Source organism: Nipponia nippon, unplaced genomic scaffold (assembly GCF_047370975.1).
Source record: "Nipponia nippon isolate SJK-2023a ecotype South Korea unplaced genomic scaffold, ASM4737097v1 scaffold_5, whole genome shotgun sequence".
NCBI classification, from domain to species: domain Eukaryota; kingdom Metazoa; phylum Chordata; class Aves; order Pelecaniformes; family Threskiornithidae; genus Nipponia; species Nipponia nippon.
Genome location: NW_028262369.1, coordinates 39,036,095 through 39,049,824, shown reverse-complemented (window position 1 = coordinate 39,049,824; position 13,730 = coordinate 39,036,095). Strand labels below are relative to the sequence as shown.

Here is a 13,730-nt window from a genome sequence, read left to right as displayed (position 1 = left end):
TCAGGAAAATGTGTGAATCAACACAGATTCATGCAATTTGGACAAAGCAGTCTGTATCATGCCCATAATACTGACTTTTCTTTAGAGGTGATAGCCAGTGTTTGATTTTAAGGGGTTTTTTTTGTGATTTAGCATGCTGGTATCTCATGTTTGTGATTAGTGAGTAGTCAGATGAATGTAATCACCTTAAAACAGCCTTTGCAATCTGTGCTTTTTAAGAGATCCACATAGGGATAATCAGAGTTACTGCGGGTCAGACCTGATGACATCTGGGTGGGAAAGGTTGCAGTGTACTTGCCAGCAAAATATATGATGCGTGAACTATACTGTAGATATGTTCCCCCGAGGAATGATCAATATACGAATAGAATTTTTCTGAGCTGAGCAAGATTATTGAATTTGGGCTGGTTTTCCTGAAGTTCCCAGTTTGTAAAAATTACAATTAATATCTTTCTGTCAGATCAGATCCTGAAGGTTGCTTGCGTAGTTTGTAGGCTGTATGTGGAACTCTGATTAATGTTTGGTTGGTTTTTTTTTTAATTAGGTCCTTCCCTTCCAAAGCCAAATGTGAGACAGCCACGTAAGTAACTCTTAAACAATCTCCTTTAAGCTTTAAACTTTTGTCTAGAAAGTATTAGATCAATGAAGAAAATTATCTTTAAGCTTTCTGAGCGTGCGTGTGTGTGTGTGTTAAATTCTGGGACAGAACAGAATTCTGACTGTATTGCTGACTGAGAGATTCCCATCAGTGTTTGGAGAGAAGGGCTGTGACCTTTTGTATATGTGAAAATCAAATTTGGGAAAACGCCATTGAGAGTCTCAGCCATAGCAACTTCATTTGCTGATGTGTGTGTGTTATTTCCCCCTTCTCTGCTGAGGCCACTGGTTCCCAATACCAGGGTTTCAGCAGCAATGCCATCTTACACAGCTCCTGTGTCCTTCTCCAAGCCTCACGCCTACCCTGCGCTGCAGCTGGCCACATCCCCAGTTCCTCTGGTACCAGCACTTACAGGTCATGCTATAGATGAGTTCACTGACTTGATACGGATTCATTTCTTTGTTTTTTCTGTTGTCTTGGCCTAGTGAATTAACCAGGGTCAATTACTGACCCAGGAAGGGAAGAGAAGGAGAGAAGCAGCACTAGAAGAAAGTAATAAACAGGAAGGTGAAGATGATTTGTAGCCAAAACCAAGAATGCATGGAGAAAAGTGAAGATTAGAAGAGGAAGTGCAAAGAAGGTTTTTTCCTCTGCTCCTGTCCCTATGTCTTTGGGACTAAATTTGCTCAAAATAGCAAGGGGAATGAGAAATTATGCTTCTGCCACTTCAGCCTCCATGTGACCTTCTCCTCTCCACTAAGTTTTCTCCTAAGAGGAGAGGACACTGGCTGGTGCCTTGTGGAAAAAACAGTTGAGTTTAGGAGAGTCTTTTCTGTTTCCATTTAAAATGACCAGATGTGGCAAAAGGAATCAGAAATAGTCTCATAGAAGAAATGGGAGAAAAACCTCCTAAGCCACTATCTGTCAGGTGTTGTATATGCAAACTTGGTCGCAGGCACCCAGAAATGGGTCTTGAAGGTCCTTGCCAACAGGAACTGCTGGAGAAGACATTTGTCAAAAAGCGAAAAGGGGAATGGCCCTGAGGATCTCAGGAGCTGTTGGGCTGGAGGACGTCCGCAGGGACAGCTGCTGGATGCAGGAACATGTAAAGTGAGGGTGTTGGTTGTGTTTTGAGAACTGAAATTCCAATGAAGGATACTACTGAGAAGATCCAGTCAGCTCATTTCCTGGCCAGCTTAGTCAGTAAAATGTTATTCGCTGGCCTAAGCCATTTTGTGCGCTGGGAGACATTAAAAATACTGAAAGTAAAAATCAATTTGGTAAGAAGACATTTTCCCCAATGATTGCTAGAAGAGTGATTATTATTTTTTGAAGTATTTCTAATCACCAAAAAGAAAAACACAAAAGCCGAAAGTTTCTCTGTTTGCATGGTTATCATTGGGGGGCAATACATCCAGGAACCAGATGCTGTTACCCTTGAAACGGTACTGCAAAAGGGCCTCTCCCCTAGAAAGTGATTTGCATGTGTGTGTGTGTGTGGTTCTATTTTTGTGCTCTGGAATTAATTTCAGTTATTGAAAGCATTGCCAAATGTGAAAAACAATTGTTTCTATTTGTGTTTTCGCTGACTTTTTGCTGGCATCTCTTCTCTCTTAACAGCAGTTCCGTTCTCCACCTAGATTTCAGACTGAACTTGCAGGAGATGTAGGGGAAAGTTTGCTTGAATGTTAGGGTATTTAAATGAAAAGCATCTTTTGCCAAAAATCTCAGCCTTTTTAAAACACATTTTTAAGATAAATGGATGTTTAATTGAAAGCAAGTTATTAACAGCCAACTGAAAATGCTTGATTTTTGTAATGTTTTCCAGATTTGGGTGTGCTGAGCTGGGGTTTTGCTCTGTGATGTGGAACAGTTGGTTGGACTGAAGCCAGTCTCTGAAAGCATCACTTTTATTTCCTTGATGCAAATCTGCTAGTCTGTTCCTTAAAATGGTGCTAAATTAACTTATGCATTTTTAAAAAACTTTTCCATGAAAGTGTAAGGGTGAATTTTTGTAAAACAGTATTTGCCACTGAAAAGAAAAAGTCCTTATTATGTGTGTTTACCTTTGTAGCTGTGTTCTACGGTCTGGACACATTGACTGTTGTGGGCATTGCCTTTGCGGCATTTGTAATTGGAGCCCTGCTAACAGGAGCACTCTGGTTTATCTACTCGCACACAGGTAAGTACGAGGGCTCTAACAGACCGCAGTGCAGATCATGCCGCAGGAAATGCGCTGTGGTCTGAACTCTTGCAAGGTGGAAGGAAAGGGGAGGGGACCAGCAATGGCTACCCTGGCCTTTTTTTCTCACTCTCTTTTCTTACTAGGGTGTTTTCCAGCAGCTCCTCCCATGAGCCTGTTGGTGTGTATCAGCAGATTGATACCCGCCCTTCCCTAAAGGGAGGTGTTATGCATTATGAACATGATTTAAAATTTGCTAAAAGAATTTTAAACGCAAATCTCAAACTCACCTGGGACATGAGTAAAACTGAGTATTCCTGGCTTATGCATTATCATTAGTAGCATCTCTGCATTTCAAATTTAGTTAACATTTCAGTTAATGGATCCCTTTTGGTTCCCATACTTCTTTTTTAAAAATTTTTTGCAGTTACTAAGTTAGGCTGATGCAACTGGGAATGTGATTGTGATTAGTACAAGAAGTGGGCGGAATGGCTAAGAGACTGCTTTATTTTCATAGACGTATTCTGAATATAACTAGACTCGAAAATGTTTCTTGGGCCTTGATTACATAGAATTTTTGCCCCAATTATTTATCCCTCCATTCTTCAACTGTTAAAATTGGTAGATGTTGTGTGTAATCTCACTTAATTGTGTCCAACCAAATAACCAGGAATGTGCCTGAATTGGTGCAGCCTTTATGCATAGATAATTTTTCAGTATCTCCTCAGAATTTTTTTCCATACTAAACTAAGTTAGCAGAAATACAATACTGTATTGGGAGAAGATGGAGTTTTGGGAGCATTCTGTTGGATGTAATCTGCAAGGTGGTACAAAGACTGGACACTGATGGGGCCTTGATTTGCAGCATCTGACCTTGGCTGCTTGTGGATTACGGGGTATCTCAGGATCCCTATAGCATGCTGGACTCCCAGCTACTTCCACTTTTGACCTCACAAGACCCTGCCAAGATCTCTGGGAGGTGGGGAGAATGTGAGGTCAATTACTCCAAACCTGTGCAGCTCCGGAGCACTGGAATTCTCCCGTAGCCCACTGCAGGGTTTTTTTCGGCATCTATAACCTCATGGAAGCTATTTAGGAGTGAGAATCGGACCCTGTTGGGTTAGAGCTTCTGTAAATATTATGACCCAGGAGCTCACGTTAATTTGGAAAAAAAACCCTATGTTTTTTTTTCCAGTTGGCAGTACAACAACTTTGTATAAGCAGTTTAATACTTCTCAATGCATCAGCTGTGTATGAAGCTTGTTTGGAATTGAGGCAAATGTGGAAAATTTAAAGGTTGTGATAATATGTATAAATAGTATAATTCTGCCTCATATACTACTGAAACATTGTGGAAGAAAACTAAGTGTAATTTCAGTGAGTAAATGTGTAAGTTAAGAAGGTAATTTCCAAATAGGTAGCCTTTATTAACAAAAAATTAAAACAATTGTTAAATTAATATCATTGGTCCTGCATTTGTGGAAGTTCAATCTCTGTTGATATACAGAACCGTCTATAGACACGTGTGTCAGCAGTGAAGGAACACTGGGAAGCCAACATGATAAATCTTTCAGCAACAACAGGACTTGGACCAATCCCATTAAAGAATTACATTAACAAAGTGCATCAGTCATAGTGACCACATACAAGTAGTGGAGAGGGCAGCTGCTCTGGCTCTGTGTTTGAGAGATGAAAATAAGTGGAGAAAAAGGCCAGGCAAAACGTAATAAATGAGAAGAAAAGAAAGGAAGGGGACGTTGTAACTCATCAGATCAGGGAATCATAGAAATGATAAAAAATATTTAGGAAGTTACCTGGTTTGGATTTTCAAAGGATTGTGAAAGTGAACCTGTGTTCCCGTGCACATAATTTTTCTGTACATAGTATCTTGTATCTACAAAGTACAACTTGCAGCAGAGCACAGTGAAGGCTCTGGTAGGGACAGGCTCTTAGAGGACGACTGCTGTGGCAGACAAGATAATCCAGCTGCAGTGGAGACATTTTACAGCAGGCTGCAGGCTTTTATTAACATAAGGAGGAAAAAAAAAAAGATAATCTAAATTTCATCTACAGAGTGGCTGTCTTCTGCCATTAGAGAATTCATGCATTGCTGAATTGTGTTTTGAAATCTCATCTTTTGTTGCAAGTAGCACTGGGTTTCTAACACATGATTTAGACCAAAGATTGGAAAATAGGAGTTCATTCTAAAACTGTGTTTTGGTGATACTCAGAGCATGGACAAAAGCTACTGCTGGTGAAGAATGGCAACTTGGGATGTGTGAAGTAAGGTATTTTTGTATTGCATATAGCACTACAGAAAAAGGCCACCATTTTGCCAGTAGTAAGAAGGTCTGCCGATATAATTTTATCAGTATGTCTCTAGTGGCAGACTCATTCTAGCATGGAGAAAACTTTACATGAATGAACTCTTTTTTGTTCATCTTGATAGGCGGTTAACATTAAAACCTCAAGCAATTGATAGCAGAAAAGAACTACAAAATAAGTAGAATTTCATCTCCAAATATTAAACAAGGATTGCTGTGCTGGGTTTTTTTCATGTAGGGTTTTTGCTGATTTTAGTAATCAATAACTCAGATATTTCTGCCAAAGCATCAAAATTGTGCTTTAAAATACTCTGGATTCTCTGAAACAATTCAACATGGAGTACAGATGGCCTAAGATATACAGGTTGTAGAGGAAGAGAGGGGGGAAGCTAGGATTATGACAACGGACGAAGAATTTTAGCCGACTTTTCTGCAATAGGACCTATACTTTTGATCCTTTCTCCAGTCAGTTAAAGGACGTGAAAGGTGGCTGAAAGCTTTCCTTAGTGGTATTGGTTCTGCCCGGAGAAGACCCAAGAACAAAGGGAAAGTAGCAGAGATTTGCCACAATTAACCCAATTTTCCTGGGAGTCTTAGGAAGAAGCAAAAATCTTGTGTTGTGCATGGATGCAGAAACTCTTCAAACTTTAACCATGTAAATACCTGCCAGTGTAATACTTGGCTTAATAGGGATAATTGACTATGTTTAGGAAGGGACATGCACAAGTCTGCTTAGTTAATGAGGCTGCTAAACCAAGTAAAGTGAATGCTGTGTTACAGAGAATATCAGTTGCTTCATTCTCTTAGAAAGCGTGTTTTCCTTCTTCTCCGGGCAGTGTTGCAAGTTAACAGGATAAAATGTTCCAAAATCTGAGAAGTTAAAAGCGTCCCTCCTCCCCCACTTCTCCCTTTTTTTTATGGGATCTGATTTAAAATAAACTGACATAGCAACCAATTATATTTGGCAAATGGAGATAGAAAAGCAAACATTCAGACTTCCTGGACAGGGAGTACAACTGGCAGCTTTCCTAAGTGTGAATAATAAAGTGCATGTTGTCGCATTCAGATGGGTAAAAGCTTGTTTACTGTCAATAGATGAGACATGTCCACTGCGAGCAGTTCTGGTTCGGTAACATGAGATACATGAAGCTGTTTACATGAAAGAGACAGATGGGGAATGCCTCTTCAGTGATAATTTACGTTTCTTTACATCCTTTTTCATGAATATTCTTTAAAAATACTTCCCTACAGATTAGCTTGGTGCTGAGGAAATAAAATGCAGGCAAAATCAGCCAGTCTAAAGGTAGCTGCTAGGCTGCATTCATAACGTCACTGTGATTTGGATTTTTTTTCCTTGAGGCCACTGAGAATTTTGTTGCTGTTCAACAAGTGATCGTGGTATATCAGCTGCTGATCGTGCTCTAGAAATGAGGTGCTGCAGAGGCAGTTGAGTTACAGCGGAGGGAAGGGGGCTCCCCTCCCAAACCGAAGGGAAGGTGCCTCCTAAGACGCTTTCCAGAGGAGCCGGGAGGAGCAGCGCGAACTGTTGGGCTCGCGCGGGGACTCCGGCGCTGCGTTTGTCGCTTTGCCGTAAGGAAAAACAACATGTGTTTAGCTTATAAATGAATTTATGGTTAAACGCATACAGATTGTATTGACATGCCGCGGCTGACGCAAAGCTGTGTGCAATCATGTGGTTTGTGAAATGGGTGACAGCGGAGCTGCAAGGAGAGCCGGCGGGAGGGCGCGGGGGCTGGGGGCCCCGCTGGGGGAGCGCCGCGGCCGCCGTTCCCGTGCGCGGCCCTGGCAGCTTCTCCTCACGCTGCCGGGGCGAGGGGTTCGCCGGCTTGCTGTTTTCTGATGTTTGTGTTCGTTTGTTTTGTTTTAATGAAAGGGAGTTTGCTTATCGCTGCCTTTATAAACGCATCCTGTAGTACAAAAGGAAGGAAGACTTGTACACAAACAACTGGAGGAGAAGGGAGCAAGTCGGGAGGGGAAAACATCCAAACAAGGCTTATGAAAGCTTTTACAGCACGATGACACAGACATTGATTTGATACGGTTTATTCTGATGGGTTGCAAAGCTGTTTCCAATGCAAGTTAGAGCTGAAATCCAGTTTATTTGCAAGATGACTAGGGGTAGATTCTGACCCGCTGCGTGTGAGCAGAAATCCGCCACTTATGGGTGAGCTACGTAGTTATTTCTTACACTGGGAAAAACAGAATCAAAATCTGCTCACAAAATGCTGGGCTTAGCGCTGAGTTCACGAGCGTGATCCTGACCCCCTTTTTAGACGTTTCATTGGCCTCCTGGGCAATGTGGTTTAGTGGTTTAGTTTGTTGTTTTTCTGTCCTGCCCCGTCCCTTCTGTCCTCCCCATTCCTAAGCCAGTGGGGTGCAAGGCAAGAGCTGTGCGTTGTGGGGCCTCACGTGCGCTTACAGCTGTGGCTGCGGCCCCAGCTAGCAGCGAACCCGCTGGTTTCCATTACAGAGAGCACTTGCAGCCTCTGCTGTGAGAAACCCTCAGACCTCCCTTGTTTGTAGCAGACCTCTGAATACCGAGCAGCCTGCAGAAGGACATTTTCTGGCCCGAGACAGAAAGCGTTAAAGGCACGCTTCCTGCGCGGCCGCATTCCGGAGGAGCTGGGGGCTCTGGCAGCTGGGCAGCAGCACACAGGGCACGGGGATGTGCCAGAGCAGCTCCTGCGGGAGGAAGCTGGCTCGGCTCGGCTCCGTAACCCTCTGGATTGCAGGCTGTGCCTCCGGCCTTCAACCTGTCACTGAAGCAATCGCTGGGGAACTGGGAGCCCTACCAAATCCTGAGCAGGGGAAGAAAAATTGGCCCCAGCAGACCTGGCCCAGGGTGTCAAGTTTCGGATAACCTAGGGCAATGTGAGCAGATCATCCCTGTCCCTATAAGCTAATGAGGCAGGAGATGTACCAGCCTTTGATTTTTCCCAGTCGATCCTGCCCGTGATCCGGCAAAACATTTCCGTCTTGCTCCTTTGCTGGGAAAGCAGGTGTGCTGGTGCTGGCTGCCACGGTTGGTCTGCAGCTCGAGCAGCAGCAGCAATCTGTCCGTGTTAGCGTGCTGCGATCACAGGCTCACATCGTGAGAGATGAGCTCAAGGGAGGGGGCAGCTACAGCGCACATTATATAAACTTAGTCTTGCCATCTGTTTTGAAGAGACTATTTTGTAATATTACTAAGGTTGTGGATTTGAGTGCTGTAACTTAAAAAATGCCACAGTTACGGTTTCCTAAACGATCTCAATATGATCTTTTGGGCATTCACATAATAATGCAATTTTTACTTCCCTGCTAGTTGAGAGCTGGATTTTTTTCCATAGGATCCCAGCCACAGGTGCAGAAGGGGTGTGAGGGGAGCAGACAAAACTCTAGGTTTTATCAGGAGCAGTAAATCTGGCTTTAACTCCTGAGTGCTTGATTTGGCAATCCAAATAACAAAGGGCTTTTAATTTACCGTCAGGAAACAATTAACAAGAAATGGTGAGTCTTGTTCTGGCTACAGGTTTTAAGTGCTACACATACTGTGGTAGCTATAGGGAAACTTCCTCCATGGTATATTCAGACTAAATCAAGACAAGCTTGCAGGGTAGCCTGTTGTTTTTCTACATGACGAAAACTGGCCATGTCTCAGGATATGTGGTATCCAGCTGACTGAAGAACATTGTCTTCAGCTCCACTTTTAGTAAATATGCTGCTCTACAAACTGGCTTTTAAACTAAAGCCTACATTTTATTTGCCTTTTTCCATGAAACAGCAAAGCTATAAAGTGGTCTGAGTGATATGATGGGACCCATGTGAGTGACAGCTGACAACAGAAGATAGACAGTGTCTGTCTCGGCAGTTTCCATCAGCTGCTTTTAAAATGCTTAAGAAAACAGCAGCATTATTTTCCTCATGTGCATAGCAATGCTAAGGTGCCAAAGTCTAGTAACTTTGGAGTACTCTGCACTCTAGAGTAACTCTTCTAGTTACTTCAGGAGTACTCTGTTTGAGGTCTGTCACCCAAGACATTCATTGCGTGGAAATACAGACCACCAGAAGAGGAAGACTGGGAAGGAATGGATTATTGCTTTCAATGACAACTAACATTTTCAATTTCCCTTCTCCCAACCCCCCTTTTCCTCTCCCCTTTCCCTTAGGGGAAACGGCGGGAAGACAGCAGGTCCCTACATCCCCGCCAGCCTCGGAGAACAGCAGCGCAGCGCACAGCATTGGCAGCACGCAGAGCACCCCCTGTTCCAGCAGCAGTGCAACCTAACGCTGGGGGGAACGCAGCGGAGGAGCAACATAGGAGTGCAGAGGTTCAAAGGACTGTGTGTGGACATGAGCTTTTTAAAAGTTAAAAGGATTGGTTTGGTTGCTTTTGAAAAAAATGAGGAGGGATTTTTCTACAGGGGAAAAAAAAAAAAAAAAGACTGATTTTCTTTTGGGGAAGCCACTGTGTGTGTGAGAGTGTATCGGTGCACACAATGCATGGGTAAACACAGCCTGTTGGATCTTCTATAGCATGTTGTGCTACATGTGACAAAGCTACTAATTTTACAGTACTGCAACCTGTTCTAGGGGTCCGCGGGCCCTCAATGTGAAATCTATGCCAGTTTGGAAAAATGCTGCTTTGTCTATACGACTTTTTTCTTTCCCTAAACCTTCTCATTGACACAAAGTATTCAGTAAGGGAATTCAACAAGATAAGCAGAACAAAGATGATCTTAGGTCAAAGGATTTCTATTTGTCTAAGCAAGAAAGCCTCAAGGTCAGATCTCTCTGGTTAATAACATTTTATTACTTCGGCTGTGTTTAGCCACTTTTGAGTAACCTTTGTTTTGTTAAGCTTACAGCTACAGCATCTCATTTGCTTTCCTGTTGTGTTTGCAGTGTCAGGTTTGTTCCAGGTATTTTTGTTTTAATATGCATTCATTTGCTAATTGGAGAAGAGCACACTCTAACATTCCCTTTCTTGTTCTCTGGGCCAAAGCTCTTTACTAAGAGATTTTTTTTTTAATCTACTATACCAAATACAGGCACACACAAAAGTTAAGACAAATAATGTTCTTGTGCACTAACATAGATGTGTGTGTACCTTTAATGGCAATGTCTTTATGCAAATAGATGTATACCTAAGTATACAGAGCCTAACTTACCACTTTAACAACTGGGAAATTAGCTCAGTGTTCCTTCCATACATAATATATATAATGCATATATTTATATATATATATATATAAAAAACCCCTGTCTCTTCAGTTTATAATAGGTAGGTAGAGGAGATAAAAAAGGTGATTTGGTTCTAATCCTTTAGCTAGCCCAAATTCCCTTTGAAATAAGAGATGGTTTTGAGGGCACAAAGAATGTACAGTAGAGCCTATTGTTTGTGCAGAATACTGCCTATCAAAATGAAGCTGTTCTCTTAAGATAGTTGTGCAGTTGTTTGTGTCAACCTGTTCTGTGAACATTGCAATTGGATAGTCCCAAAGTAGAGTCAGAATATGGAAATGGCAGAAAGGTACTAATTGTCACGGTATTTTTTTAGTGTCATTGCCATATCTTGACGCTCAAATCGATGCCAAATGAAAAGAAAAAAGACACTTTTAATGTGTAATTGTTTGACTGTTATGTTGCCACTTTGTAACCGTAATGTGTTCTACTGATCCTTCTCCTTTGAGGAAAAATGAGCATTGTTTTCCTCTAAAAACGAGATGAGTAGCTTTCATTAATTTTAGTGAAGGTTGCCTGTGTTCTGCAAGAGGAGAAGGGAATTCATTACACTAGAGTGATGGTCTGCTCTGAAGTCTGAGCTGCAGATTTCTTTTGCTGATTCTCCACTTGTGCCTTGCTGATGCCAGAAGTGCAAGATATGCAATAGATGTCAGTGCCCAGGATCGGGTGGAATATGACTCACTTTAAATCAATCTGTTACTAATCCTGCAAACACTTACGCATGAGTAACTACACGCCTCGTCCTTGCTAGTACAAGCACGTGCTCAACTCTCCACATCGTGGCTATTCTCAGAGTCCATGAGGATAGTTGGTGTGTAGTCACACCTGCGAAAAGTGTTTTCTGTTACCAGGCCAATGTGTCGTCCTGGTGACATCAACAGGATCGTCACGTAAGCGTAGTTATCCCCATGCGTAAGGGTATGCAGGGTTGGCTCTGTTACGAGGTGTCGGGAGGATGAATGTGCTACCTGTGTGATTGAAAAGAAAGCGCTTTGCCTAACCTTCAGCAGAATGTATTGTATAAGCATATTCTATGTGTAAAGTCTTTAAAGATGTCTTCAAAGAAGACTAGAGTCTTTAAGTTCAATCATAGCTATATTTTACTACATTAAATGTCTGTATAAAGATATATTTAAATGTTTTAGATATATGTAAGTTACTCTATCTGAGATGTTTAATTTCAATTACTGTGAAATTTACATATTTTGTAAATTCTTTTCCCTGTTTTAACCCTTTCCTTCCTCAGATATTTTATTGCGTAGTTTCTCATAGGAAGTATTAGATTTGGTTGTTGGGATGAACAGGTTGAAAACTTTTCTGTAAAATAGATAATTGTATATTTTTGAGAGAAACACGCTGCATTATCAATGTTGTTTATCAAAAATTTACTCTAATTTTTAAAATAATTTACAGATTTATATTTACCGTTGGATAAACCAAAAATATATAAAGATCAAAGACTCAATTTGTTGACTTGTATTTGAAATACAGTTTAAATTAGTTAACTGAACTTGGTGTACTCAGCTATTTAGTTCAGAATTTTAATCAATCTGAATTGTCTATTGGAGGTTGCCAAAACTACATGTAATTACTTAGCAGGTGGAACAGCCATTTCTGCTTCAATAAAGAGAGAGAGAGAGAGAACCAAACCCGGGCATTCCCAGTTAATAGCTTTATTACAAAAATGTATAGTGCTTTCTGGCAGGTGTTAAGCTGCCTGCAGTTCAGAGTACTGATACACCTATAAGCTCTACTTTTATAGCAGCCATTCGTGTCTACTGCAAGTTTCTGTGTGTGGGGTGGCAAGCTCCTGAGTGCGTAACCGCGAAGCCACTGGTTCCTGCCTCTGTCAAACGTGGTCTCACCGCGCTGGACTTCACGTGTCCGATACCCATGGGGTGTGGAGGGCCAGCGAGATGCTCCTGTCTTAGGAGAGGGCTTTAAAGGAGGGCTTTGGACGGACAGGCTCGGTGGGAAATTTCAGCGTGGTGGAATCGACTGTGAAGGAACTTCTTATGTAAGACTGGGAGGATTGGGCTTAAAAGGGACACCTTCTGTCTGTAAAAGCTATTAGTAACGTACTTAAACTCCAAAGTAGACTGCTCGTTGTGTCATGCGTTGTCTAATCACTAACTCTAACCTTTTACAGCATGGTTTTGGACATTACCATATTCATGTTTCAAGAAGGCAGATCTTTCTGTGTTAGGCTATTCTTGTAGCATTTTCCATATGGAAATGGATTTTGCAGAATGTCTGTAGATGTTGATGATTGTAACCTTCCCCTTGCCCTTTTCTAACCATTTTTCTCCTATATGTACCGTTCTTTCTGTTATGTATATCTACCTCATGCTTCACAAGAAGACTGTACTGTTGGTTGTGCTGACAGCCCTTCATGTGAGGTGACTGTTCTGCCCTGTTGTTGTCATTCATGGGGATGTTCATAGCGTTATCGGATCTTCGCTGCCATGTTCCTGCCAGTTCCAAACACAATATTCTCACCTTCAAATAAACAAGTACATTTCTTCAAGATCCAAATGCCAGATTTTTTTTAAATCAAAGAATGGGAGAAATTTACTTGCTAATACCTGTGGCCAGTCTGAACACCCCATTTGTGTTTCATATTGCATTCAGTATTTCAGAGACTTGTGGAAATGCATAGTTGTACAGTTTTTATAACCACAGTGTCATGTCATCTTAGTCTCTTGTGCATAATAAAGTATATATCAATTTATTAATAATTGATGCCGTGATTCATTTATTTGAAGTTGTACAGAGCCAACAGCAGTAGATCAAGTTCTGTCTCACTGCCACGTCCTTCAGTGGGAATTGTGTGTGTTAAGGCAGGATTTGATTTTGTGCGACCACCTTGATTTTCTCCTTTCTGTGTTCTTTTATCCATTGGCTTTGGTTGGCTTCTCAGTATCATGGCTTCTTGCAGAGGCCAGTAGATACATTTAGTTAAATGCTACTGTTCTTCACTCTAATTTGAAGTCCAAAGCTCTGATCCTGCAGGCGTTTAGTTGTTGCATGTCGCGACGCAGCCTCAGGCCCATCCTGAACAAAGCCTGGCTTGAGCGCAGTCAAGCCTAAGTAAGGGTCTGCTGTTAGTCCTCTAGCTGAAGCCACAGATCTCCCTTGGGCTGTTGTACCCTTGACTGCAAGTACGCTGGAGACACACGAGCAAGGCTGAGATGTGTTTTCATTGCTGAAGGGTCTTCCTGTGCTAGCGCAGACAGCTTGGCCATGTATCAGCAGGGCAAGGATTTGGGTGTTTACTATCCTGCTTATTGCTTTGTTTCCTGTATTTCATGTGCAAAATATTCTTTATGGGCACTCTGGGGGAGCCAGCCTCAGCGGTAGTTCCCTGGGTTATTCAAAG

At 42.0% G+C, this 13,730-nt stretch overlaps 1 protein-coding gene across 3 annotated transcripts in view; it reads left to right on the top strand.

Annotated features, from left to right (window-relative positions):
* The window catches only part of TGFBR3 (transforming growth factor beta receptor 3), a 130,224-nt gene extending 117,135 nt beyond the window's left edge, over nucleotides 1-13,089 (top strand). For all 3 annotated transcript variants that reach the window (XM_087733578.1, XM_087733576.1, XM_087733577.1), the window contains exons 15-17: nucleotides 545-580; nucleotides 2,673-2,780; nucleotides 9,274-13,089. In XM_087733578.1, coding sequence (XP_087589704.1) covers nucleotides 545-580; nucleotides 2,673-2,780; nucleotides 9,274-9,392 — 263 coding nt within the window. In that variant the 3' untranslated portion in view covers nucleotides 9,393-13,089. The remainder of the gene's footprint in view (nucleotides 1-544; nucleotides 581-2,672; nucleotides 2,781-9,273) is intronic.
* The last annotated feature ends 641 nt before the right edge of the window (nucleotides 13,090-13,730 follow it).